Here is a 25,317-nt window from a genome sequence, read left to right as displayed (position 1 = left end):
GCTACAAACGATTCTATCCATATACATACGTTAAAATCCGATGAACTGTAATTAGTCACAGTAACACCCTTCACTTTAGTCATAGTTGCACTCTCTACATTTCCAAACGATTGATATCCTTTTTCATACACAAGCACATACCTAAAAAATAATCATTGATCGGTATAAATACCATGATACCATTTTCATTTTTCGCTTGGAAGTGACTCCTATTATATACACAAGATTAAGAATACTAACCCTATTATATAACACAAAACTAATAATTGAATAAATCGATATGTAATGCTAACTTTTTTGCTTTTTATCACTACTACTTTGGCAGTCTCATATTCAAAGATAGGGGATAGCAAATTCGGAATGCACCTAAAGCAAGACATGCTTGAAATGAGGAAATTATCTCATGCTTTTCCAGTTATATATCAGCTTCGAATGGGAGCCCAATCAAACACGCTGAGCATGCTGACTGATGCTGACACTGGATACTTTTGACAGAGACAACCGGAGACAACGGAGTCTACGTTTCATAACATCTCGCCATGAACACTCGCTTATCTCGTACATGTGTATGGTGGGGGTGGGGTGGTGGTACTGTTGATGCTCGCATTTGAAACTGTGGTATCCCTGGTTGGGTAGTTCGGGAAATTTGTATTGCTATTGTTTTGCGGTATCATGTCGCTGTACTTAAGAATTAATATATTAATATAAATTTCGGTTAAGGATATTCATTGGATTTTTCGATGAAATTATGTGCGCTAAGCCCTCGACTCTTTTATCGCAGAAATGACGGCAATGAAGAAAACAAATAGTAGGATGGTGCTGACAGTGTTCCCGTTTTCGTCGCAGTCTTCAGTGTTTTGTGGGGAAATCAAATGAAAATATTGCCTTTCCGAGTTTGTAATTAGTTAATAGGCATTTCGCGATACAAATGGCTAGTCATTTGAAAGTAGCGTTGAGGGCATATGCTCCGAAGCGGTTCTATGTCACACGTTCCGGGGATCGTTTTAGCAATGTGAGGGCAATATCTGGCCAAAGTTATGATATATATGATGTCATTGTTGTTGGAGGAGGTCATGCAGGCACTGAAGCTTGCGCTGCTGCTTCCCGAATGTCCAGAAAAACTCTTTTGCTGACCCACAAAAAAGAAACTGTTGGTACGTACTTCATATTCGAAATTTATTTTCCCTTACCAGTTTCTCCAAATTTACAGGCTGCTAATTTTTGCTCTTAGTGCCACAGCCATTGTCTTAAATTTAATATGGTTATTATATCCGCAGGTGAGATGTCATGCAATCCTTCATTTGGTGGAATTGGAAAGGGGCATTTAATGAAAGAAATAGATGCCCTTGATGGACTATGTGGTCGCATTTGCGATTTGTCCGGAATTCAGTATAAAGTAAGCTCAGCCGGTCATTTCATTTTTTTTTATTTGCATTAAGTACTCTCTTGTAATAATAATAATAATAATAATCTTGATTGGTCAATAGTATTCATTACATACACAGACCTCGTCACAGATGAAATTCAATTGCACATACATATAGAATGTACAAGAAAAGATAGTCGCAGTTCATAGGCAGTGTACAATTAATAAAAATAATAAAAATAAATGAAATATAATAGAAAGTATATGAATATATTAGAATACAATATCACATGTGCTAAGAGTAAAATATTCACTGACAGAATACAATGGCTGTGAGGCTAGCCATGAGTGAATCACACTCTTGAATTTGGTCAAGCTAGCCATTCTGGCTGAGATAGGGAGATGGTTAAATAGCTTGATACCTAAATTATGTATGGAGAATTGGGTTTTGGTTAATCTGCACTGATTTAGTGATAAGGAATTCTTATTTCTTAGGCTATGGTTATGAGTTGTACTTCTTATAGGGAAAAGATCAAGGTTTTCTTTCATATATAGTAAAACTCTGTACACGTACATACTGTAAATAGTTAAAATGTTCAATCTAATAAATAGTGGGCGACAGTGTTCACGAGATGGAGAATTAGTTAGTATTCTAACTGCCTTTTTTTGCAAAAGAAACACTGATTTTATATCAGGGGCACTACCCCATATTTCTAGGCCGTAATCTATGTGGCTGTTAAAAAAAGCATAATATATAGATTGCATATAATCAGAAGGGACTATCGGACTTAGCTTTCTTAAAATAAAGAGAGCTTTGGAAAGCTTTTTATTAACCTCAGTGGTGTGATAGCTCCAACTGAGTTTAGAGTCCAGATAAAACCCAAGTAACTTTGTGGGCTTGACTTTGTTGGCAGGCTTCAGGTTACAGATAAGCTTTTGAGTTTTTTCTATGTTAAGTATAAAGCCATTGAATCTAAACCAATCATTGGCCAATACTAGATGATTGTCTGCACTTTGAGCAGCATAGGTAGTAGTTTTGCAGACATCTATTAAGGTCGTATCATCAGCATAAAGAATGGATTTTGAAGGTATACTGCATGGTAGATCATTGATCATTACTAAGAATAAAATGGGTCCCAGGACAGACCCCTGGGGAACACCGTATTGGGTAGGGAGGGAGGAGGACTGCACTCCCTCCATTTCAACAAATTGTTGACGATTAACTAGATATGATCGGAAAAGAGACAACTCAACTCCTGAGATACCATAGTATTTTAATTTTTCAAGTAATATGGAGTGAGAGACACAATCAAAAGCCTTGGTGAGATCACATAGGGTTAAAGCCACTGATGATTGATCTTCAAAAGAGTTGTGGATAATATTGGTGATAAATTGTAGAGCTTTTGTGGTGGTTTTACCTTTACGGAAACCATACTGAGATGAACTGAAGAAACCATTACACTCTAAATAGTCATATAGCTGAGATTTAATAATTACCTCAAAGACTTTACCAATGATTGGTATAACAGAAATAGGGCGATATGAGTTAGGATCTTCTTTAGGGCCTTTTTTGTATACAGGAGTTACTTTGGAGTATTTAAGATGATGCGGAAAGACACCAGATTGAAGACAAGTATTGATTATTATACTGAGAGGCTCAATGAGAGATTCATTTAAGGTCTTTAAGAGGTTATTTGAGAGGCCATAAATGTCTTTGCTGCTTGAGTTTTTAAGAGATTTTATTACTTTAAAGATCTCATATGGTGTTACCCATTTCCACTTAAAGTACCTTTTATCAATTGTGTGTTTGCTTAACAGAGACATAGCTTTAATGTTATCAGAGGGTGTGGTTGAAGTAATGTTCTCAACTGTTTCAATAAAGAATTTGTTGAGGTCATCTGGAGAGATTGAGAGATGAGGAGAAGTTTTTGTTATACCAGCCTCTTTTTTAATGACCGTCCATGCTGCCTTAAGTTTATTGCCAGAATTGGAAATGTATTCAAGGTTTGCTGCTCTTTTGGCTTGGGTTACAAGCATATTATATTCATTCTGTGCTTTGGTAAGGAGTTCTTTATTAAGTTTGTTACGATTCAAACTATATGACTTATGGACCAAGACAAGTTTCTCCTTCATTTGGAGGATGGCAGGAGTGAAACAGGCCCTCTTAGGTGTTCTTGCACAAGTATTAATAAACTTCTTTGGGAAACACAGCTCGAAAAGACCCATAAATTCAGAGAAGAAGAGTTTAAAATTTTCCTCCCCATTATGTTTTAGAAGAGAGAACCAGCTGATATTAGATAGAAGACTTTTAAGATTTAGAACACCAGCAGGTGTGATGGGTCTGACTAAAGTACAGTGAGAGCCTTTTATAAAGGTTCTGTCAGATGAGGAAACGTGCAACTCAAATGCCAGAGCTAAATGGTCTGAGAAAATTGGATCAATTGTCTTTAAATCATATTTCCCAACATCCAGATCAGTCATAATGTTGTCTAGGCATGCAGCAAGTCTGGTAGGTTTATTGTTAGAGCAGTGAAGGTTGAATGAGCTAAGAAGATTAGACAATGTACCGGCACTATTGGAGGCTAGAGACATGTCAACATTGAGATCACCACATAAAATTATGTTAACATTCTTCCCTTTACACAGAAATAATTCCAGAGCTTGATACAGTTTATCACAAAAAACTTGGAAGTCTCCATTGGGAGAGCGGTACAATGAAGCTACAATTACTCTATATTTTTTAACGTAGATTGCAACCATCTCAAAGTCAAGCTCCATACAGTAGCTAGATACATCGATTACGGAGAAACAAAGGCTGCTTTTCACATATATTGCCACACCACCATTCTTGTTAACTTCCCTGCAGAATACACTTGCTATTTGGTAGCCAGAAATAGGGTATAAGTTGACTTCAGGAGATTTAAGCCAATGCTCATTAAGACAAAGGATGTCATATTTATTATTTAAGCAAAGAGAGTCAAGTAAATGTACTTTGTTTCGTAAGCACTGCACATTATGGCTGTATACAGTTAGTGAATTAACACTCGATCCTCTGGGATGACTACCATGTAGTCATTTTAATTATAATCCTATAATAATATAATCATTATAATTATAATCCTTTACGAGCAACCTTATATACCTCACAAGGCAATATTATCATTGGGTTTTTCTCTGATTATTTTATATTTAGAAAATTAAATATTTATTCCCCTTTTCACCAACAAATTTTTATAGTCAATTTTAGTGATACAACAATAGTTTTACAACTTAAAGAAATGCACCATATAGTGGTTCCTGTGATATTAATACCTTAAAAAGGTAGTGAGTCAATTTCTTATAATTAGGTGGATGATTAAAATTATCAAAGGTGGCACTAGCATGGTCAGTGGCATAGCCAGGAATTTCGTTCGGGGGGGTGGGGGGGGGGCTACTGCTGTTTTCTTTCCCCCAACACTAGACAGCAATGCTGCATCTCCTAATGATGACTTATTATCATGGCTCCCCACTTCACATCCTCTTGAAGCAGCCTCCCTGTCACAAAATCACTAGTAATCGTGACCTTGGAACTTTCCAGTACACTGACCATAGAATAGTCTGACGAGAGACCTCTCAACATAATGACTCCGATAAATTCATCATCGACAGGAGCTCTTATATCAGCCAGCTGCTGAGCTAATAGCATTACCACTATTATTTACTTCTCCATGTCATCAAAGTTGTCCAACTTCACTCCAAAAAGTCTCCTCAGCAAACGTTAGCATCTTGTGAGCTCCTTATTTTCGTACTCCGCTCTCAAGCTGTTGGATTGGGCATGATAAAACGGTAAGGCATGACCTTTGAACAAATGTTTCCTCGTGCTTTTGGTATTTCTTTACGTTACTTTCAGGACCACTGGTCATATGTACATAATCCTATTAGTCTTCGTGCAGCTAATACAGCCCCATCAAGAAGTTTTAGTTGTAGTAATTGCTCGTACCTTTCAATTAATCTACCCCCAGCAAAGTGCTCGAACTCGAAATTCGGCATCATTCAGGTTTACGTCTGTCCTCGTTATTTCTAATGGCTAATTGCCTGGGCTCATGACTTATGAGGGTTTTACCAAAAGTAAGGTTCTCATATTTTTTACAAATAGAAAATTATGTTAATGGTATTAATGTTCACATCGTTGAAAAGCTTACACTTTTGCCTATTTGTCAACATAGTCTCCATATCTTATCACACACTTTTGAAGACAGAACTCCAGTTTTTGTATCCCTAAGTTGAAGAAGTCTCCCACCAACCCATTGAAGATGCCTGTGACCTCTGCTCAGACTTCATCGTCGCTCTTGAAGCATTTGCCACCTAATTGTTTTGTTTCGGGGGTTTGATGGAACACCCATGTTTCATCTCCCATGGCGATAGAGACCAACAACTTCTCCTTGTTGTCTCCCCCTCACATTGTTGAAGAAATTTGCAAGCATAGTCAAGTCGTTGCCTCTTGTGTCTGTCAGTCAGCATCCAGGGGACCCAGCAAGCACTCATCTTGCGATAACCTAATGTTTCTGTTAAAGATCTTTCAATTGTGCCGTGGGAAACTTCAGGAATGCATTCAACAAGTTCACAGACAGTGAACCTCCGATCTTGGATCTTCGATCATCTTATGGATAATCGCATAAGAAACCGGCGGTCTTCCACTCCGTTCTTCATCGTGAACTTCCGCGCGGCCCTCAGCAAAAGCTGTGCACCATTTGCGGATATGCTGAACAGACATGCACTCTTTACCATAAACTTCATTCAGTTGCCGATGAATTTCCACGGGTGGTAACTTCCTTTCGTAGAGAAATTGGATTACTGCTCAAGCCTCACACTTGGCGGTAACGGGGATCAACACTTTCATTGTTGACAGTTGCGAAGCCAATGATGAGCAACATAGTGAATCGCGGACGGGCGGACTCGAGAGTCGGGGAACCACTGCGCACGGCACAGTTGTAGGATTTAGCCTCGCACCTTCGCTCAACATTGTAGCTATATATGATTTTACACTTTCCCGGCGAATAACTTTAGAAAAATCTTCTCGGGATTGCGCGCGGGTTAGATTATTTAAGAGCGCCGACGTTTCGGGTACCGACTCGCTACCCATTCTCACGGCTACTGATAGAAAATTCGAAAAGACCGTTGAAACCCAGCGTTGAAGGAAGACCAACCTAAACCGACAGCCAGGGCCTTTTTACCCTATATTTCCACTATTTCGGGCAAGATTTCTAGGGTTTTGAGGAGGTATAATATCGAAACCATCCATCGCCCTATGACGAGTTTAAGAGATCGCCTCGTCTGTGTAAAAGATCCAATTGGCCTTATGACTCCTGGAGTTTATAAAATCCCCTGTGAGTGTGGTAATGTCTACGTGGGTGAGACTGGGCGAACAATATCTACTCGTCTCAAAGAACATCAAAGGCATTTCCGACTTGGTCAACCGGAAAAATCAGCCATAGTCGAGCATAGCTTGGATGAGGACCACAAAATACAGTGAGATGACACCAGAGTTTTATTGCGATCGGATCATTTCTGGGATCGTTTAACCAAAGAGGCGATTGAAATTAAACTTGAAAATAAGAAAGTAAACAGAGACACCGGATTTTCGATCAGCAGCTTTTGGAATAGAACCCTTAAAAGAGTTATGCTTGCCAGAGCTAAGTCTACGCTGGTCCACGGTCTTCCGCAACAACAATCGGATCTCGACCAATCCGGCTCCTCCTAACGCTGGGCTTCAACGGTCTTTTCGAATTTTCTATCAGTAGCCGTGAGCATGGGTAGCGAGTCGGTACCCGAAACGTCGGCGCTCTTAAATAATCTAACCCGCGTGCAATCCCGAGAAGATTTTTCTAAACATTGTAGCTTATTGGTAACCTTACTTTTGGTACAACCCTCATATTATAATTAGGTGGGTGATTAGAGGTAATCAATGACACTCAAGCACATTGAAGTGTCACATGTTTTACTATACACACACCAGACCGGAAGCTATAACATATATAATGGTACACAAGTATCACACACAAAAAATTATAAAAAGTTACCCTAGCATGGTGTTACCAACCTAAAATACATAAATTGGCAGGAACCCAAGTATAATAAATTGACTCAATTAGAGATTTTTGTCAGGGTTTTCAAAAGGATTTTTATCCCTAAAATCTTAAAAACTTATCAAAAATGCCTTGAAGTTTTTGTACAACATCGAAAAACCCTATTGCAATGCCTACATCAAAAACCTCTGGGATTCCCTGTAGAAATTTTAAGTAAGAAGTCTTAGAAACCCTTGTTGAAATCCTCTCTCAATCCACTGTTACAAAACCTGCACAAATATTGTTGAAAGCCTCTTTATAGGATTTACTAATCCTAACAAAAACCTTTTGATAAGACACACTCACATAAATCCCTTACAAGTCTCTAGGAAATCGTGATGGAGATATTCAAGTCCTTCCAGAATCAATTATTGCAAAAGCTGCACAAATCGTGTGGGAAATCTCTTCACAGCATTACAGAAATCATGATTGCATTGTTAGGTTGCATAGAGCATTTGAACAGGATTCTTGCAGGTTTCTCACTGGCTCCAAAGACCTCTTCGAATTCTTATTCGCACTACAAATACTATTGTTATATCTCTGTCTGTCTCTTCAAATTCCCTGAAATTCTCCTGTAGAACCTCTTTGCATTGCAACTCACTCTCTCCAAAAACTTTCCATTGAGTTTTAGATTGAGATACACAAAATCTCTGAATAGAAACTCGCAGAAACTTCTGGAATTTGACTCATTTTCATCAGGGGTGTGGCGCTTGAGCTTTCCTATTGATTGGTTTTTAGTTTTGGAGATAAAACATATGATCATCTTTTTTGCACGCTATCTTCTCAGAAATATTGCTATGCTCCTTTTCTCATGGATAAAATATACAAATTAGCTCTGGTTAAGGAGGCACTTGGCAGGCGGTATGGTGCCTATGGCTTCTGATCGAGAGCAGGAGGGTATTTAAACCCCAACGGTAGACAAGCGGTAGGAAAGTTAATTATGAAGGCTTACTTGTACCTCTCTTTGCTCCAAGTCCAAGTTAATCGTGCTTGCTCTCATCCCGTCAGAGGTTGCTCATGTCACTGTGGAGGCTATTGAGATGCCAGTTTGCTCCTCATCTGAATATTGCTGTGACACAGCTCTCTATTCAATGTGTTGAATGAATTCTGGGTTAGAAAGTAAACTATATCTTCTATGAGAATGATAATCAGACCATAAAGAATATATGTATAATTTATTTTCTGTAAATTTTATATTAGTTAAATTTGGTTCTTATAAGGAATTTTACAAATTTATAAACATAATCTCTGTGTGTTTATCGTTTGAGTGATTTTCTTGTGCCTAGTATTAGATGTAACGACTAACAAGGAGAGGTCGCCAAAGTGATGTTCGGGATCTGAATGACGATGTTATTTCCTGAAACAATATAGGTAATGTAGAAAAAGTGTCACGGCTTTCTTCCACATAGGCCCGGGTTCGAGAGATATTCGCATGTAAAGATTCCGCGCACCATGACTTCCTTCGACTACTCTCCCTCGTACAGCAAGCGGCGTAGCCTAGTGGGTTAAGGCGCGAGGACGAGACATTTGATGTATACTATGTGTGAGAAGAATAAGTTGAGATCATAAATATATGAAGAGGCTGAGGGAACAATGTCTTGGTCGAGGATGAGCACATTACCTGAAAATTAGTTATATGCGTCCTCAAGTCCGCGTGGTAATTATATATTTATTTATTTAATCCAGTCAAAAAACAGCACGAGGCCAATTAGAGAGGATAAACAATAACAGGAGAAACAATTTAATAATATAAAGCATCGTAACCATTAATGAACAAAAAATATTCAACAGTATTTACAAATAAATAACAAAGAATAGTAAATTTTATCGGGTGGTGTGAGGGATAGGGGACAAATTACGATAGTGATGGAGCAAGATGTATGAGGTATGAAAAAAAGGATCAAATTTGGAACACATTCGGCATAGGAGTTAATGGAAGGAGGAAGTCTGAATAGAAAAGAACGTTTAGAGACAGAAAGGCGGGGGGTGAAAATATGAAATAGGCCACTCGACCTCGTCGTGCACGAAGGAACGCGAAGCGGAAAAAAGAAAGAAGGTCAGATGATCTGTATTTGCAATTAATGATATTCAAGAAAAGTCTCCGGTCATTGAGGATACGGCGATCAGCTAAAGTAGCAATGCCAAGAGAGGATCTAATCTTATTGAGGGAGAAGTTGCGAAAAGGCAAGTGGCGGTAGCGGAAAATAGAAAGGAAAAAAATTCCAAGGGCTTTCTGGGAGCTTTCATAAAGAAGGTGGGGCCGTAGACCAGATTTGGCTGCAGTATTCTAGGACCGGAGAGACACAGGAAAGGAAGAAGGTGCGTAGAGCAATTAAATACAACACCTCACTCTGGCGATACATCTTACCCACCAAAGACATAGCGCAGGTAGAAATGGAAACCATTCGGAGTACTATTTAAAATTCGTAAACTAATATAAAAATAAAAGATAGCAAAGTAACTGACATAAACAAATAGGAATGAATTATAGCAGTGATTTTAAAACATAATAAGGAAGAAAAAAATTTGACCCCACTGGGACTCGAACCCCGAACACCGCTTGTTGTACGAGGGAAAGTAGTCGAAGGAAGTCATGGTGCGCGGAATCTTTACATGCGAATATCTCTCGAACCCGGGCCTATGTGGAAGAAAGCCGTGACACTTTTTCTACCTTACCTGTATTGTTTCAGGAAATAACATCGTCATTCAGATCCCGAACATCACTTTGGCGACCTCTCCTTGTAAGTATATTTCAGTCTCATGTTTAAATCACCTGAGTTTAAGCCTGGCGTTCCATTTTAAATTGCATACGCATAAGTAAAGAAACTAAGAGGTTGTTGTTAAAACTGTGGTTTAGATTGAAAAATAAAAATCCATGTTTTTCCATTTTTTAAATTCATGTTCTCATGGTATTTGTGATGAAAAATCGACAAACTCAACCCTTTCACAGTTAGGCAACAACTTTTACGTCACGAAGTCATGCTGAGCATATCTCAAGCTTACGTGGTGTCTATAGAAGTCTATTACTTAGGTATTGCAGCTATGGATGCACCAAAGTAAGCTAATGGACCATTTTATTTCTGCATATTGAAATTGTTTCATTATCTTAATTTACTACGTAGAATTTACCAATCTACAAGAAAACCATTTGACCCGTAATAGGTCATGCGACTAGTTGAAAGGTAAAAATTGGTGGTTGAGGCCCAATCTTCTTTTTTCCTGCTCTTCATGGTGACTGCAGTCTATTTTTAAATGACTTGGGATTTGATTTCACCCATACTGACTTCTTATTTGACCGTTGTTCATGTTCAGCCAAATGTTTTATTAACCATTAGTCTGAAAGTATTTGCCTCCATTTCCTCAATTCATTTGCAACTGGCTTGTAGCTATGTATCTCTGGCTGATGCAGAGGAGTTTGAAAGGATAGCAACTTGGCCATTTCTATTTTACAAAGTAATCAATAATTTTATTTTCTGGTAGTTTTTGGCAGCATCTGCGACAGCTTGTAAATAACGTTGTAACCCATTCCAAAACCTAGTTTTTCATGTGTTTCTCTTGGCTTCTGTTTTCTGCATGCCTTAATTGCATAAATAAAAGTTTTCGCCGTAGTTATGTTGTCAGAAAATATCTGAGCTAAGCTAATTTCATGAAGAATACTTTTATTCCACATTTCATGTATTGTCATTTCATAACCTGGTGCACATTTTTCATCAATATTGGTGATTGCTTGCCTGTGTAACGCTGGAAGGATATGCCCATTTGGTGACACTATAGGCCTCTGAAGGGAGAAGAATGGCACTGTCAAATTTATGGAGCAATGTTGATTATATCCTTAGCTTGGCATGTCAAATTATATTTATTTAAACCCCTGCTTTCTCTTCTATTCTTTATAATAGTGCATTGTTTATAAGTTCTTTGCTTACATTAAGAGTAGAGGGTCTGCTATTGTGTTGTCCTCATGTTGTACTGGTGTTTCAATCAATTAATCATATCCTTATTTTCGTTTACAAGCATGTATGTGTAACATTATTTTTCCTCATTCATAGATGCTCAACCGAAGGAAAGGTCCTGCCGTGTGGGGTCCCCGAGCTCAAATTGATCGAAGTTTGTACAAGCAGCACCTTCAAAGAGAGCTTTTCAATGAAACTAAAAACTTAGAGGTTAGAGTTGCTGCTGTCGAGGATTTACTGCTGGAGAGTCATTGTTCCAGCATTCCTGGCCAAGCTGCTGCAGTTAAGTGTGTGGGGGTCATTCTTGGTGAGTGTTTAGCTGGCTCATCTGGTCATTTCCTGCCGTTATAAGAAGCATGAGGGTTAATAAATTTGCTGAATCTTCTTGCAAAGGCTCCTGTGGTGACTAGTTAATTTGATCATGCTTTCTCCTGCATCATTAAATGCCTGGCAACAACATTTTCAGACAATGACGGTATTGCTGGCTTAACTGTCCACCAACATCAAACAACACAGTGTAAACCTGGAAGCAATATTATATTAGCTGAACCTTTCAACTCCATCCTAATTCTCATGAATAAAACACTTTCCTAAGTATTATGCCCTCTGGATGCAGAAGCACCACAAAATTATATTATTTTATAATTCCTTTGTAATGAGTACCTATATGTTAGGCAACAGATATGGGAGGAACTTTTATCTTCTTCATTGGAGGTTCCATTTTTACATTAATTACTTTTGCACCTCTTTGATTTAGATTGCTCTGTGCCTTATCAAAATAGACCTCAGAATCTACTTTGTGTATGTTTTATCAGTTTTAAAAATGAAGTAAAAGAAGATGAAGTATTTCTAGTTGTTAATATGCCCAAAGGAATACCCTCAATATTGGATTAATAATAACGATTAAAGCGAGAAAAAGCGTGTTGGCTAAGTGGATAGGCTACTACATAATTGAAGGGTCCATGATACAAGGTGAAGCCTATATCCCCGAACTAAAATCCTCAGTGTCCAAGGTGGCCCAGGGAAAGGAACTGCCCTCATATTTTGAATGTGTGAATTTCACATGCCTGTGGCTAGGTCTGTTGTGGTGAACTCCATTCTTGCCCATCGAAACCAACCCTCAGGTTGAATGGGCTTTTCCATTTTTCCTTAGTGCCAATCTAGATATGGTTTGAAAAAAATAATAAAGAGACGTGCATGCTTCAGGTTTTTGATCCGTTGCCCAACTCTCGAGCTATTCGCAGGGAAAAATCAACGGCCCTAACCATTTTGCAGAAAAGTTGATAATACACTATGACAAAGGTTTTTAATGGGTTTATGATACTTATGAAAGTTTATAGTACTTTAAAACTCACAGTGCTCGTATATGTAGCTCATATATCTTTGAAAATTATGAAAACATTTTGAATGCATGGGTACAAGACATTTTACACAAGTAAGTATTTTGTTAGTTTTGCATTGCTTGCAACTTCTCCTAGATTTGGTTTTATCAATTGATGGTCCACTTTCTGCTTTATCTTTTTTTTTTATGTCCAGTGGCAAGGACACGCACATTGGCCTACCCTTTTTTTTTGGGTTAGATGGTATTCTTGCTACTTCACCATCATTCATAACTCAAAGAACTTGTAGCGGGTATGGGCTTCTCTGGGAGGAGCCAACTTAATTTTTCTCTAAATCTTTCCTAAGTTAATCTGAAATTGAAATCATTATGCAAACTTACACCTATGGGCTCCCCCACATTCTGCATCTTGCTGACTTCCAGAATTACTTCTTCTTTAATATTCCCTTTGTCATCTTACCCCATGCCAACTGTACATCAGATTGAACTCGTCTCAAATAACGTTGCTGGTGCTGATGTCACTTAATATCCCAGTGCACTCGAAGTGAATAGTTTTAGATCTCTCGCTCTTTTACCCACTCTCTGTGACACTCAGTCGCCTCCAGTTGTATTAACAGCTGGTATTTGCTACTACCTCAGGGCCGGATAGCAAACTTTACCAGACACGTATACTAGGGGCCTTCCTTACAGCCATTCATGTCCCCTTCTTTAATAAATACATGGAAAGGCTTGTCGGTGTCAATCAGCAATTCAAATCCTAATTTTCACGTTCCATACTCACAAAGTTTTGGATACCGTGCAGGGGCTGCCTTATTCATTTGTGGGTTAGCAGGAGGGGTCAGTGAGCGATAATAAGGTGGGTGAAGATGGTTAACTTGTGGGTGTGGGTTGTTATTCTCTCGAATGCAGGTGGGGGCACTGGCCACGGAATGTCTGCTTCTCTCAATAAGAATCAGGATCTTCTTCCTCTATCTTCCTCCTCACTCACTGTCAGTCCAGTCCTCAGAAATGTTATAGTTTTTTTTTTTCAAAGTAGTCAACCCTTGGGTTGGTTTACAGTAGTCGTAGTAGGAGCATTGTTGTCTGTCTTCCGCCAGCCTTTTCAGCTCCAGGTAATTGTTACAGCCTTTGTCTTTCATTACTTGGGTAATGTAATTCAACCTCGGTCTTCCTCTGCTGTTCTTTCCTTCCATGGTGCCTTCCAAAATTGTCTTTACCAATCCATCATGTCTCAGTAATTGACCAACCCACTTATTTCTCCTTGCAGTCATAATATTCCACAGGTCTGTTTTCACTTCCAGTCTGTCCAGTATTTCCTCATTCGTAACCCGGTCTACCCATGAAACTTTTAACATTCTACGGTAGCACCATAGCTCAAAAGCATCAATTATTTTTTTCTCTGCTGCTCCTACTGTCCACGTTTCACTACCATAAAGCATTATGCTCCGTAAAAAAGTTTTGTGTAGATTCATCTTAATCTTGATTCTCATGTTTTTTGATATGTATGTCTTCCTCTTCTTGTTGAAAGCTATTTTTGCCTAGTGTATTCTACTGCTAAATTCCCTTTCGCTTCTGGCATCCGTGGTGATCTTGCTTCCTAAATATGTGAATTCTTCTGCATTGTTCAGCTGTGTATTACCCAAGGTTATATGTGCTGGTAATCCTGTTTTTCTTACAACAGTGTCATGGTTTTGGTCACTTTAGATTGTATCACGCCAGCGTGACTTCCATCTCCCTAAGCACTTCCTGTAGTTGGTCTTCACTTTCTGCCAACACTGCTAAGTTGTCTGCGAAACATTGCTTATATATTCTCTGCCCATGGACCTTAATTCCTGCTTCCTTAAGTTGTTCTCTCCCTCATCTGGTGCTCTTTGTAGGTATAAGTTAAATAGCGCAGGTGACAATGAACATCCCTGTCTCACTCCTTTTCTAATTTTGGTCTGCTGTTCATATTGTACACATCTCAGAACTGCAATTTCTTCTCTGTAGAGACTCCAAATAATTCTCCTATCTTTGTAGTTTATCTTTGCTTCTTTCATTATCGTAATCTGCTAATTAGAGCTGCTTCCAATCAACACTATCAAAAGCTTTTTGAAGATCCACAAAAGCTATGTAAGTGTTCTTGTCTTAACTCAGTCTTTTTTCTTGTATTATTCTAATGGCAAGTACTGCATCTTTGGTCCTTCGACCTTTTCTAAGTCCAAATTGGTCTTCGCTGAGGAGAGTTTCAACCTTATCTTCAACCCGGCTTACTACAATGTTAGTCAGTATTTTAGAGGCATGTGAGACAAGGCTCAATGTGCGGTATTGTTCACATCTGTTGGCTGATGTTTTCTTAGGGATTGGTATCATTATACACTTTTGGTAGTCTGAGGGAATGTCACCATTTCGTAAATCTCACTCACTAGTTGATATAGTGCATTATGTATTTCTTCTCCAGCCATCTTCAAGAGTTCTGCTGCTGGCTTCAAGAGTTCTGAAGTTGTATAGTGTGTGAATGAAAATGCCTTAACACATAATTACCTTCTAATGTGCATATGCACAGTTGAGCTATCTATCAGTTGGCCTATACTTCAGATTGATTTTTGTGGAGTTCACTTTGTTCACTCTACTGGTTTCAATGTTTACACGTCATTATCAAGAGCTGTCTCTTAGTTATCTACGTTTTTCTGAGTCAACTACCAACGATGTGCATGCGACAGTGTATGGCGCGAAATTCAAAGTATTCAAGGTATTAGAGATCGTACTTTCAGCATTATTATTTGAGATCTCGAATATCGAATACTTTCTAGCTATATAAATTGATTAATGGAGATAATTTATGTTTGTTAGTTATTTAACTGAATTGGGTTTCGATAGCAAGAGTGTAACTGCAATGTGCACAAAAATATACAACTTAGCAGATCAGCTTAAATGTGTACAAAGAATTTCTGTTTTTAAAAAAGCCTTGTTTCTATATCTTCTTGACTAGTGCTATTATTGTATCATTGACTATTATTGTAATCATAAGGATTTACTCGCAATGTGTTGTATATGATACATTTTATCTGTTTTATGTAATTTAGTTTTCTGTTTTACTTTGAAAAACTTTTTTATAATACTTTTAACTTCTGTTTGTGTAGCTGATGTGCCCTATCTTTTTCTATGACATGTGTCTTTGGAAAAAATAAGAATTATACATATTATTATTAGATTAATATGTATTATTTTATTGACGGAAGTGACCTAAAATTTTTAGGTTAACCTTTAGTGTTTAGTAACATATTATTGGTCTTGACTCCATATATTCTCATATTTCAGTTCAGATACTCGTTGTAATTCCTAATATAATTATCATTTTCTTTGCTGGTGGTATTAAGGTATTTTTTAGCTTTGTAGTATTTAATGGAAAATACTGCTTCTGTTAAAAAATTTGTATAAAATGGTGGTAATGTTTGCTTTCAGGTAATGGCAGTGTCATACGAGGAAGGAGTGTAGTAATAACCACAGGTACTTTCCTTCGCGGTCAAATTAATATTGGACTGGAAGTAAGACCAGCTGGAAGAGTAGGAGATGATGCTGCCATTGGGCTTGCCAATACTTTAGAAAAAATTGGTTTCCGGATGGGAAGGTTAAAAACAGGTTTGTATTTTATTAAGTTTTTGTCCATATTATTTAGCTTTTTCTCCCATGTGTTGTAACTTGTCAATATGCATTATTGTTTTTACGGAGAGGGTGGAGAGGTAGGTCAATTGTCAATGGGCTCAGTTTTACTAATGAGAGGGTCACTGCTTCTCAACTACCTGTCGGCCATGTTCTTGGTCCTCATGTGGTTCGCTTTTGTTTGCACTCATGTGAGCAATTCCCTCCCGTGATGTAAGGGCATCCCTGAACAAACAAATGAGCTTCAAATCTCTAATGGCTACTCGTGAAAAGTGGGCGGCAACTTTGGTATATTCTTATTTAAATGTATGTGAGATTAACTGAATGGGAAAGATTTTTTCATCTTTACCTATCTTTCATTTCCTATCAACCAAATTCCTTGAATGAATTTCAATTTTAGTTTTTGATCAAATATTTGAGGGACTCATCAGGGATGGTGCCTATGCTATCTTGATTTGATTTGCCAGTATATTCTCAATGATGCTAGACTACTTCTGCACCCCACCCCACTTGTTGGTTTTACTTCCTATTCAAAGTATTTTAGGTGATTCTAATTCAAATAGGCTTGTTTTCACGAGCTCGTTAGTTTTTCTCATCCTTTCTGTGTATAATTTGAGTCATTTCAATTTAGATGTATCAGATTAATGTGATTGCACTGTAGAATCTCTTGTAGTGATCAGGAAATGGAAGAGAAATGGAAGATTTCCATTTCCATAATATGCATAAACGTGTTGTTGTGTGATGTCTCAGAATAGCCAGCTATGTCAAACTATGCCTTGGGATTTGTACTATTTTTCACTTTGGAGAATTCCTGACCTTCCCTTTGCCCCTCCTCTTTGACGAAAACATCCTGATTCCACTTCCCTATATAATGGAACGGTGGAGATGCTATTGGGACTCACTCACTTACGGGACTCAGTAACTCACACTCATTCACTGGTCACTTGTCTCTCTTCAGTCACAATGTAGCCGTCAGCGGGAGTCGAAGCGCGGGCCGTATGGCCTGTGCTACCAAAGCACCTCACTATCCACCCATGCCATCACCAGCGGCTCCTCTCCTTCCCGAGACTTTGACAATATCTTAAATTTTGGCTATTCTAGGCACACAAATTCATTATTAGTTTATGTCTTTTTATCGAACTGATTTTTCAACTGGGATTTTACATGGAAATAAACTTTTGGTTAAAACTTTAAATACTTTTGTGTGATATTCGCTTCCCGACACCAAGGGCAAGAACCCACACGAAATACAAAGTGTGCGACCCACGGCTTTTTCGAGCTGAGGGGCCGCACCGAGGGGTCAGTAAATGCAGTCAAATTCCAATCTTATGTAAAAAAATTATTATGCTGCTCATCAAAATCTTTAAATTTTCCTGTCAAATATTGCCCATTATAGAGTTTGTATTTTTTCAGACACATATATTCCATCAAGAACAGTCATAATCTTGGAAGTGGACTGTTGTCACTCACTTACTGTTGATCTCATTTCGTCTCCCGCCCAGTCTGGAAGAAGTTGGCTTGTGTGATTATTCAAGGGCAAGGTTATACCAAGGGCAAGAACCCACACATTTTAAGCGTGCGGCCCATGTTGCGGGCTGTTCGGTTACAATGGTGGCAGCAGTGGGATTGTTTTATGCCATAACCTCTCCGAGGGAGGGATTGGCCATTACATCCCAAAAGACTGTAGAATTACTGCCTAGGTAGTGTAAGGCTCATTTCTGATCACCTCACATGCATCGGAACAATAATCACACATGATTTTTATTTTTGTTATGTCTCTAGATTTTATTCTTAATGTAATAAATTGCACAGAATAAATTTAAATTGTCAGAAAAATGAGGTTGATATGTCACAATACCTTTTCTCGGGAAGTAGAGCTTGGTTTTAAGTGGTGGATGCGAAAGGCTATTGCTTGCTAATATATTTTCGTGAGTAACTGTAAAGTCCATGAGAGCTGAAAACAAAATACATGTCATAATAATGTGGTATTTCGGAGGAAACACATTTTCAGACGGACATGGGCCTCCGGGTGGATAGATAGGCACTTTGGTAGCACAGGCCGTACAGCCTGCGCTTTGATTCCTGCTGATGGTTACATTGTGACTGAAGAGAGACAAGTGAACAGTGACTGAGTGTAAGTTACTGAGTCCCGTAAGTGAGTGAGTCCCAATAGCATCTCCACCGGGCCATTATATAGGGAATTGGAACGAGGATGTTTTCGTCAAAGAGGAAGGGGAAAGTGAAGCTCGGGTATTCTCAAAAGTGAAAAGATACAAATCCCAAGGCATAGTTTGACATAGCTGGCAATTCTGAGCCATCACACAACAACACATTCATGCATATTTTGGAAATGGAAATCTTCCATTTCCGGATCACTACTCTCTAATTAGATCATTCACCATTTAATTATAAGTGTCAAATGTGATAGAGTTTAGAGAATTTAGAGACCTATATTTTTTCATTTTTTAAGCTAGCGTGTCCTTCTGGAGCTATTTTGTGATGAATTATCAATGGCTCTAAGCCTTTCACAAATAAATTGATGAAGTCGTAAACTCATCCTGAGCAATTAGAGAATTTAGAGACCTATATTTTTTCATTTTTTAAGCTAGCGTGTCCTTCTGGAGCTATTTTGTGATGAATTATCAATGGCTCTAAGCCTTTCACAAATAAATTGATGAAGTCGTAAACTCATCCTGAGCAAATCACCTCTTGTGGACTTCTTTTCAGCCTTGCATGGTTTGTTGCTTCTTGCACTCTTGTTTCTTAAAGGCGATTCTTTCCCACAATGCAAGGTTCTCCAAGTACAAGTAAATGAGCCAATAATGAACTCCAATCTTGTCACCAATTAATGAAAATTGGGCATTTTGGAAAAATTACTTTTACTTGTTTCAAGTTTACAAGGGAATTGCTGGATAGATCTTTTTTTTTTTGCTGTAACTTATCTTTCGCTTCCATCTATCATATTCTTTGAATGAATTGTGATTTCAGGTCTGAATGAATAACCCCAAATTTAACAAATTCAAGAAGTACACAAGTTTCATAACCTTTTATTCTACAAGGTTTGTAAAAGGTAGGTTTGCTTTGTGTGTTATGGGATGCACGTATTAGTCATGTGGCTGAATTATGATCCCCCTCAATAATTCATCTCCTCTCACTTCATCTGGCTAATATTATGCTCTCCAAAAATGAGGACAAATTTGAATGAATGAGGTGATTTTCTTATTTCAATGATAAGATTTTGTAGAATGGTAGAACTGTATACGAGTGACTAAATTTTCAACTATCAGGTTAAAAATCAAAATTTTTTTGTGTGATTAGTATGCTTATCCATGATAATATAAATTCATCCAAATTCATCTCATCTAATCATCTTATTAGAAATGTTGTGAAGTATAGGAGACTAAGTGAGGCATGCTTTAAAGTATCAAGGCCTCCAGACTGTTAATAAAAAATATTAAGGAAAAGCTAGCTACAAAAATACAGCTGTCAAAATTACCATCTCCTCAGAAAAGGGTGTCGCATCCCAATGAGTTGAGAATCAAATCACTCCTCAGTATCAATTTATCGATATCATGTGCCAGTTTAGCTGATCAGTTTTTCATGGTTAGCACAGAATATAATTGAATAGCTGAGTCATCTCCGCCACCACTAAACCTGATGGTAGTGAAGAGTAAGCGAATGACTAGAATAATGATGGGGAAGAAGTGATTTCCACTCAAAAAGTGAAAGTCTTGTGAAAGTGAACATTTCCACTCAAAAGGTGTTTCAAGTGAAAATAATGATTCGCATTAGTAACTGAAAAATCAGAGCACATATATGATTAATATTTGTGATAGTGAAACCTATATTTTTTCTCTATTCATTCACTTTTCTAACTTTCAGGGAATTTGCCTCAATCTTATTCTAGTTCTGTTTTTTGTATCCTTTTTAATATACAGGTACACCACCTCGTCTTCACAAGGACTCAATCAATTTTTCAGCCTGTGCAGAGCATCATGGTGATAACCCACCACACCCCTTTTCTTTCATGAATGATGATGTTTGGATAAAAGTATGTATGTTTTGCCATATTTTGGGATCATTTTGCTAAATCATTTATGTATAGGGTATTCCTCATTTAGTTGACAGTGCAAGCCTTATAGAGGACAGTATTGCCAAACCTCCACTCAATCTTGATGGCCACTATGCAACACATTGCACCAAAATGTTGTATTCAGAATAAATTGTAGTAAGCCCTTGGTCTCATTGTTTTGATCTATGTTGATTCATTGTAAATAGCATTCGGTGTACACCCATGCCTCGTATAGCACAACGGATGTGTTCCTTGGGGTCTTTGCGCTATACGAATTTGTGTTATACGAAAGCTTTTAACATTGGGAAGATAAGGATGCGTTCCTGGTTGCATAGGTTTTGGGTATCGAATTTCCTCAAAACCTTATATTTTCCCATAAATAGCCTAAGAATACCTTATTTATATAAATGTTTATTGTTTAAAATATCTATAAAGATAGTAGGCACGCATTCAAAGACTTTTATTCACGTTAATAAAAATTCGTACAGGCTTTTGAAATTCCCTCCTGTCATGCAGGTGGGCATACATCTGATATATCAGGGCTTCGTAATGTATTGCCGGCAGTTGACGATTTTTCAAACTAGTCTAAAAACAACTATTGTGTCACCCAGGCCCTTTTGTCGCTCATCGAAATGACAGGAAAATGCTACTTTAAATGCCATTTCATAGCTAGCGGAGTTTATGAATGATAAATCATTTTAATTTGAAGTCCTCCGAGGCAATAGCAGCTACATGGAACAGTCTTCAAATGCCTTGAAACCTGACCCAGGTTTTCCTTCCCTGAAAATGAACGAACGAGATTGCATTCTTTTCCAAAACAATATCGTCACGTCAACACTAAAAACTAGTTGAGGGGCAAAAGGAGCCACTTTCAATCACAGCTTGGAGATCATCAGAAAATGTTATGGTGACTGTGCTATCAACACATGCAGATTAACCTAATATTGCCGCTCTTTAAATACCTGCTTGCCGTTTGAAATTCTGGAACCAACCGAAGCTTTCACTAAATGTCTCGGTGTGATTACCACCCTCGTCTTTTTGTACAGATTCACAATGAACTTTCCATATGTGTTGGCCACTTGGTTGAAGTTGGTGCGGCTGAGGTCCCTGATGTTTTAACTTCGTCTTTATTAGGAATAAGGCATGGTGAGTTCAAACTTCCGCGCAACATCGCTTTGACGCTCTCCATTTTCAAAGCATTTGATCACTTTCAATTTCTCTTCTAGGTTTATGGTTTTTCTTGATAACTTCTTGATTTTTCTACCCGCATTCCTATTTTTTGTCATTGTTCCCTTGGTTTTTACTCTGTATGACTCTATCAAAATCATCTTCTACTGCTGCACTGTATTCCTGTGTATTCCAGAGAGGCAGAGGGCCTGCGACTCCTGGGAGGGAATGAAGCCGTTGTGTTTGAGACTCTATAGCGGACCATTTTATGTGTCGATGCTATTCATACACAACTTGGCCACCGCTCCATTTCTCCCCCGTGAATACTGATGACCTTGAAGGCTTTAGCGTAGACCCACTACCTGGAAGTCAATCGCCCGATATCCTATGATGGCAAAAATTACGTCTCAAACCGTATTGCTTAAAAAAACTCATTTCTTCTAGCTCCAGGCTTAATTAATGATCTAAATTAACTATTGTCATTCTGTTAATGAGACGAGATAAATTACTTCGGTAGGCTGGCTATCTGGACCCAATGACGAGTAATACTTTTGGCCATTGCATAACAATGGGTTTCGATTAATATATAAACAAAAAATAATATTTGATGCAAGCAATACTATTAATATGCGTAAAATGATAGCAATTTAAATTTACGTTTTATCATGAGAGCGTTAAAGTTTTTTGATTAGGCTAGACTGCATTGCGATGTTTCCCTGAGGAACGAATTTGCGCTCTATCGAAATTGCGCTGTTCGAAATTGTGCTATACGAGGCATGGGTGTACTTAAAAAACGCAACTCCCACTCCAAATTATCGCATTTATAATATTTTCACTTTATATGCCTACGTTTATCATCTCATTGAAAGCCATTAAAATACAGTCCTCTACTTGTGAACATCCGACGTATGACCTTTCAGAGTTACAAACGTTTATGCCCAATCGAAAAATTCAAGCATGCCCAAAATTTCAAATTTGGTGCCTTTGAAGTTGGCTGATGTGAGTTGTGCTGCAGTGAGGATGAGCTCACACTCAGCGTTTAATGTGTACATTGCGAATTCTTTGCCATTTTGAATTCTTTGTTGCAACGAATGCTAACCATATTATCATATTACATATATAGATCCTTCAGGGGAAATGCGTCTGAAAATTTTGCTTGATAGACAGCTTCACTAAGTATGACTGAAAGAATATCGTGAAATTGATGGCTGTTCTTGCATTACTCTTGAGGACTCACTGTGATAATATTAATTCATCCAAAGTCACCTCACCTAATTATCTTATTAGAAATGTTACAAAGTATCGGAGACTAGGTGAGGTATGTTTTAAAATATCAGGTACTCAAGACTGATAATAAAAAATATTAAGGAATAGCTAGCTACATAATAGGTGACAAAATGTAGTATAATTCAGAAATAAAGTATGTGCACAATGGGTTTTGGCTTGCTGTGTATGAGCAAAATGGTTCCTTGGCTTTGGTACATAAGTAAATTATAACGGAAGATTCAAAGGCATAAAGTTTTCATATCTGCACTTCTTGTAAGTTACACCGCAGACAAACAAAACCATGGCAAAAAAAAAGAGCGAAATTTTGCATATGACCTAGTAAATAATTTTTTGTTACTTTTTATTTAAATTATTGATTTAACCATCACAAAGCATATTTGTCTTTCATTGATTTCATGTGTTACTTTTGAGGAGTATCCTAGGATGTAATATCCATTTTAGCTTCAGGCAGCTAGTTAATAAATAATGAATCTTTGAATGTTTTGTGTTTGGGTGGTGGTATTTTAGCCTGAGGACCAGCTCTCTTGTTACATGACATTCACTGGTCCTGAAGTGGAGAAAATCGTCAAAGAGAACATGCATCAAAATCGTCATGTTGCTGAGGAGATTAAAGGACCACGGTATTGCCCTTCCATTGAGTCTAAAGTTTTGAGGTAACGTACTAATTTTCAGGTAGATTGATCCATTGAGTCTTATGCCTCGAATTAAGTTACATAAAAATTGCTCCTACCTATGGAATCTCGCCCATCATTGGCATTTCATTCTTTGCTGTGGTTTTCATTGCTTATGGCTCAACATTGCTGTTGTGAGGTGGATTTGTTGCCGAGGGTGGCACAGTTTGGTGCCCACTTGATGCTACTGGACTTTATTTCACAATGTATCTTGCTGCTTTTTCCTGTAAAATCCAATTTTGTGCTTTGCCATTGATTTAAGGAGAGGGAAATTTAAAAAGAAATGGACTGGAAAAAATTAAAAGTGGAAAGTTAGTGAATTAACTGATTAAGGTACACATGTATATTCAGTGAAAAATTTTTATCACTCTTTGAAACAGCATTGAAGAAATAGGTTAGCTTTCAAGTTAACGGAACGAGTGGTTGACTGGGATTCTTCATCTGGGATTCTGCATTGCCACTGTGTTGTTGTTTTCCAAACAATGATTCTCCTTCCAATTTTGATGCATCGTGGAAGCTTCTATGACCTAGGAGGAGAAATGTTGTTTGGTAAAGAGCTACTGCGTGGCAGTTTTTTGGTTGTATTTTATTAAGTACAAGGATTAAGTTTTTCCTGCCTACATTAATCTTGCTGCTCCAGATATGGTCCACCACTATGCCAAGATAAACATTACTTTCGGTGTTAAAAAGTCTGTTTGCTTCAAAGCAAGACTTAATACTGAATTTGCCTTATTAATAATCTTCTTTAAGCCCTAAATCATTGAGTTATACATTATGATAAGATGTTTAATGCTATTTTCATTGCCTTGACCTGCTCTCATCGTCTATAAGCAATCGCCTTGGCAGACTGCTCCCATCGCCTGTTGACGATTTTCATTTATTTATGTATTTTGAAATTATTTTTCGCATAATTGTAATACATGTCCTAAAGTTCATCATTTGATGTAAAATCAGCAGAAAATTAGTCAAGTAAACATTTTTGAAACATTTTTACTCAAGTAAAAAGTTATAATTAATAAAATTATGCAAAAATAAAAAAATATCATTTTTTTGCGCCTGTGGGGAGCTCTCTTTCAGCTTATTTGCACAGTTAAAGGGTTAAGGTTGTCAGTAATGTTTTTTAATCAACCCCTTTTTGATATCTGAATTTATTTTGCCTTTTTATTTGTGTGTGTATGCATAGGTTTGGAGGTCGTCCTCATCAGATATGGCTAGAACCAGAGGGGCTAAGCTCACCCATAATATATCCTAATGGTATATCTTGCACCCTTCCCGCTGAAGAACAAGTGAAAATGGTTAGAACAATCCCAGGCTTAAATGAGGCAATTTTAGTTCAACCGGGTGAGACATGGTTTTCATATTACATACTTAGGTCTATATTAAATCTGCATTTGCAAAGAATGCTTCGGACTGATCTATGGGGCAGGTGTTAAGTAATTAATTTCAAAAGTTAATGATTTTTCTCGAGCTGTGCAGAAAAGATAACAACATAGTTGAACTTTTATTAATGATGAAAATATTAGAAGGCTGGATAAAAAAAGCTGGCTTCAACACATTTATATTGGATTTTTGTAAGATTCTAAATAAAATCCCACAAATTAGTAAAAAAAAATCTTTGGGCAGAGGTTGGGGTTTGCTCACCCTATGTTTACCCATTTGCTTTCCACCCGAAGCAGGGGAGTTTTTATGATGCAGTTAGCCCGGAGATGCACTCTCTTG

At 37.8% G+C, this 25,317-nt stretch overlaps 2 protein-coding genes across 3 annotated transcripts in view; one reads left to right on the top strand and one right to left on the bottom strand.

Annotated features, from left to right (window-relative positions):
• LOC124159512 (P2X purinoceptor 4-like) overlaps positions 1–557 on the bottom strand; it is a 31,771-nt gene extending 31,214 nt beyond the window's left edge. Inside the window, exons 1-2 of the mRNA XM_046535370.1 lie at positions 241–557; positions 30–141 (exon numbers count right to left, since the gene is read on the bottom strand). Coding sequence (XP_046391326.1) covers positions 30–141; positions 241–380 — 252 coding nt within the window. The 5' untranslated portion in view covers positions 381–557. The remainder of the gene's footprint in view (positions 1–29; positions 142–240) is intronic.
• Positions 558–637: 80 nt separating this feature from the next.
• LOC124159510 (protein MTO1 homolog, mitochondrial) overlaps positions 638–25,317 on the top strand; it is a 41,134-nt gene continuing 16,454 nt past the window's right edge. The window contains exons 1-7 of one of the 2 annotated variants that reach the window (XM_046535366.1): positions 638–1,154; positions 1,278–1,396; positions 11,517–11,727; positions 16,204–16,380; positions 20,340–20,452; positions 23,435–23,580; positions 24,782–24,939. In XM_046535366.1, the coding sequence (XP_046391322.1) occupies positions 929–1,154; positions 1,278–1,396; positions 11,517–11,727; positions 16,204–16,380; positions 20,340–20,452; positions 23,435–23,580; positions 24,782–24,939 (1,150 nt within the window). In that variant the 5' untranslated portion in view covers positions 638–928. Of the gene's footprint in view, positions 1,155–1,277; positions 1,397–5,091; positions 5,192–11,516; positions 11,728–16,203; positions 16,381–20,339; positions 20,453–23,434; positions 23,581–24,781; positions 24,940–25,317 lie in introns of those variants that run through there. The other variant, XM_046535368.1, reaches the window with a different exon arrangement.

The sequence above is a fragment of the Ischnura elegans genome, chromosome 5 (assembly GCF_921293095.1).
Source record: "Ischnura elegans chromosome 5, ioIscEleg1.1, whole genome shotgun sequence".
NCBI lineage: Eukaryota > Metazoa > Arthropoda > Insecta > Odonata > Coenagrionidae > Ischnura > Ischnura elegans.
The sequence above is the reverse complement of the archived record's forward strand: the minus strand, read 5'-3'. Positions and strand labels throughout refer to the sequence as shown.